Below are 3,152 nucleotides of genomic sequence, written 5' to 3'. Positions count from 1 at the left end.
TTAATAAAGCTTAAACATTAAATTACCCTTGACATTACGATAAGAGATGAATTCAAACCATTAGATCCCAGACTCGCCGTCTCCACTTTTCGCCTCAACAGCCCGTTTATTCCGATTCACCATGGGACAGGTCTTAGACAAATTTCACGGTATCATTTTCTTATTATTCTTCCAATTATAATATTTATTAAGTTTTTATTTTTATTTTTGTATATTATAATCTAATGATTATGTAAATGATTTGATATGCTGTATGTTTCTTCAATCTCAATGGTACGATTTTTCTTGCGTTTTCAACTTAGAATATGCAGAAAAGTGAAAGAACTAATAAATAAAAGACACTGTTTGGTCAGTTTGATTGCCGTGGAAATGAAATTTTAATTTTTTTAGTTTTTTTTTTTTTTTTTCCCAGAAAACACTTAATTTTTCATGTCAATAATCAATTTAAAACAACACTAAAGAAATTGGCGTAAAAGCGTGTAGGAGATAGATTAACTTATCTATATTATGAAATAAATAGATAATTATTTTCAATTGGACTTCTTTTAATCCTATGGATTGTTTTGATAATTTAAAAAAATGTGCAGGTAAGCAATGGAGGGAGAAACAAATAAGATTGATAGCAGATAAAGTGTATGATCGCATAAAAAATCAATCTGGAAGGGCTAATTTGACATTTGAAGATTTATATATTGCTGTCTTGCTTGTGTACAAGTAAGAAGCTTCATTTTCTTATTAGTTTCCAGCAATTGGTTTATATATTTTCTTTTTTATTATATTAATTGGCAGGTTAGTCTCACTGATAAAAAATTAATTTATAATGTTGTAGTGACATTAATAAGCGATTACCAGGCCCTCATTTTGATCCGCCCTCAAAAGAGCAAGTCAGAGCTATGATGCAGGTATTCAGCTTTGTTCTGACATTAGTAAATGAAATGTTTGCTTGCAACATAATGTTGACTCAGAGCTTGATTTTGTTTGATTCAAGCATATAATATACAAGTTGCTCGTACAGGATTAGTATTTTCTCATTTCGAAACTTTGATTGATGCTGATGAATTCTCCCTTTTGGTACCTTCTTCAGAGGAAGAATCTTTAGAAGTTGATTAAAATATTTGTCCGCTATGCAGAGTGAAATAACACGTATTTTTTCTTTCAACATTTTTTTTATGGATCATAGAAATTAGTGTTTGTGAAGGTGCGTACACGAAAGAAACATGATTAAAGCTCCACAAATAGAAGGTTTGAGTAATTAGGGATTTTTTTTAATGATGTTTTTATTAGTGTTTATACTGAAAAAGGTAGCAAAAGATGTCTTCTGTGTCCTTGTTTTAGAACTCTTAGTTTGGAAATGAATAATGTACCATATTGGTATCAAGAAAGAGTTGGTCAAAGCCATTTGTTATGGTAGTTTAAGAAATTTTACTTAAATGAAACATATTTAACCAATTACTTTTGTCTTTTTTTTTTTTTTATTATTATTTATAAAACAACCATTTTTTTGTCATTTATTTATTTATTTTTGGTATTATGTAATCTGGCCAATGAGATCATGCTGGGAATTGATTTTATGCTCGTGGGTTTATGCAGTCAGTTGTCCATACTTAGCTAGTACTTTTTTAGATCTGCCTTTTGCTCTGCAGGACTTCAGTATTATTGTGTAGCCCTAGCCCCAGCTCCTGCAAAAGTTTCATAGATTTCATAACTTAAATGATACGAGTTAGAACATGGTAGAACATTATGATTTTGTTGTAAAACTCTATTGCTTAATTTAACTGATTGTCCAATAACTGGGATTTATTTTGCTTTATTCTTATAAATTTATTTCTGCAGAATTGCCTATTAAGATGTATCTTTAGCCAACCTCTTACAGGGTCTATTGAAGGTCTGTCATACCATTTCCTATACAGAACTTCTAGAGCTTGGCACTTGAGAGCCTTGAGAGTCTGTATATCTGTTTTGACATAATTTGTAAATGAAAAGCTAAATATGTTTCTTGTGCTGTATTCAGGATTGTGACATAAATTTTGATGGCGAACTCGATCATGAAGAATTTGTGAACTTTATTTGCCAGCTAACATCAGACACGTTCATTGTTGTTAGTCAAGGACTGATCATTACTTTGGCGGTAGCACCAACTGTTGCAATGGCAACAAAGAGGGCTACCGAGGGGGTGCCAGGCGTTGGAAAGGTGGTGCAAAGGTTGCCCAATGCAATATATGCATCATTAGTGACTCTTGCAATAGTCATGTTCCAGAATTCGCGCCACCAAATTTAATAGAGATCATTCATTTTCCATTCAGTTGTTGAATCATATCACATATTGTATGTAAGAATACTTGTATTCAGCCACCAGTAGAATGAGGCTGCAAAACTTTATAAATAATTGCGGCTCTTAAATAACTGGGGCAATAACAGTTCCAGAAATCTTTAGCTTAGCCTCAGTTTGTTGGCGTTTAATGTATTTCACTCTCTGTGATGAAATTTGGTTCTTGTGGTAGCTACTTCTAGCATTTTGAATGTTTCAGAATTCAGATATGATTGGACAGGCAATATGGCACGGGAATAAATGTGGGAGCGGACTGCAGCTGTGATAGAAATTAGAAACACGTGTTGGTGTGGCCCGTTTGGAGACGGCCCATAACTGGTTATGTTTCGTGTCCGTGTCACGGTCCAACCAATTTTTGTGTGATTCTGGAAAGCTTGATATATGTTGGATCAAGGCCGGTTCATTCGCAGTTTGAGTACTTTCCAATTGGCTATCATAATGACTGAGTGGCAAGAGAAGATTTTATCTTATTCACACAATATTTTGAAAAAGGAGAATTATTATTGTAGCTTTGGTCAAGTTATTCATTTCGAATACAATCATTTAGTTGTTTGACTTATTGGACTCTTAGTTGACCGTGATTTGAAAATTATATTAAAATGACCAAAAAAGTACTTTAACAAAAAAAAAAAAAAAAATTACATTATAAAAACAATGCTAATGTATAATTACCCTTTCCCTTAAAGTTATTAGATAAGCACATTGCACACTAGTATTTTTTGAGCAATGCATTTTTCATTATTTTTTTGGATGGTTATTTTTATGACTCGACATTCGAGTAGAATTTACAGGTGAATTCCAAGTTGACTAATGGTGAAATAAA

The 3,152-nt window shown here is 32.4% G+C and overlaps 1 protein-coding gene across 1 annotated transcript; it reads left to right on the top strand.

Moving 5' to 3' along the window:
• Window positions 1–2,464, top strand: LOC116138905. Its single transcript, XM_031424579.1, has 4 exons — window positions 1–149; window positions 588–714; window positions 830–902; window positions 2,012–2,464. Exons 1-4 carry the CDS (start codon window positions 122–124, stop codon window positions 2,276–2,278), a joined length of 495 nt encoding a protein of 164 aa, XP_031280439.1. The 5' UTR covers window positions 1–121; the 3' UTR covers window positions 2,279–2,464.
• The last annotated feature ends 688 nt before the right edge of the window (window positions 2,465–3,152 follow it).

Source organism: Pistacia vera, unplaced genomic scaffold (genome assembly GCF_008641045.1).
Source record: "Pistacia vera cultivar Batoury unplaced genomic scaffold, PisVer_v2 Contig344, whole genome shotgun sequence".
Taxonomy (NCBI): Eukaryota; Viridiplantae; Streptophyta; class Magnoliopsida; order Sapindales; family Anacardiaceae; genus Pistacia; species Pistacia vera.
This window is presented reverse-complemented; position numbering and strand designations above follow the sequence as displayed.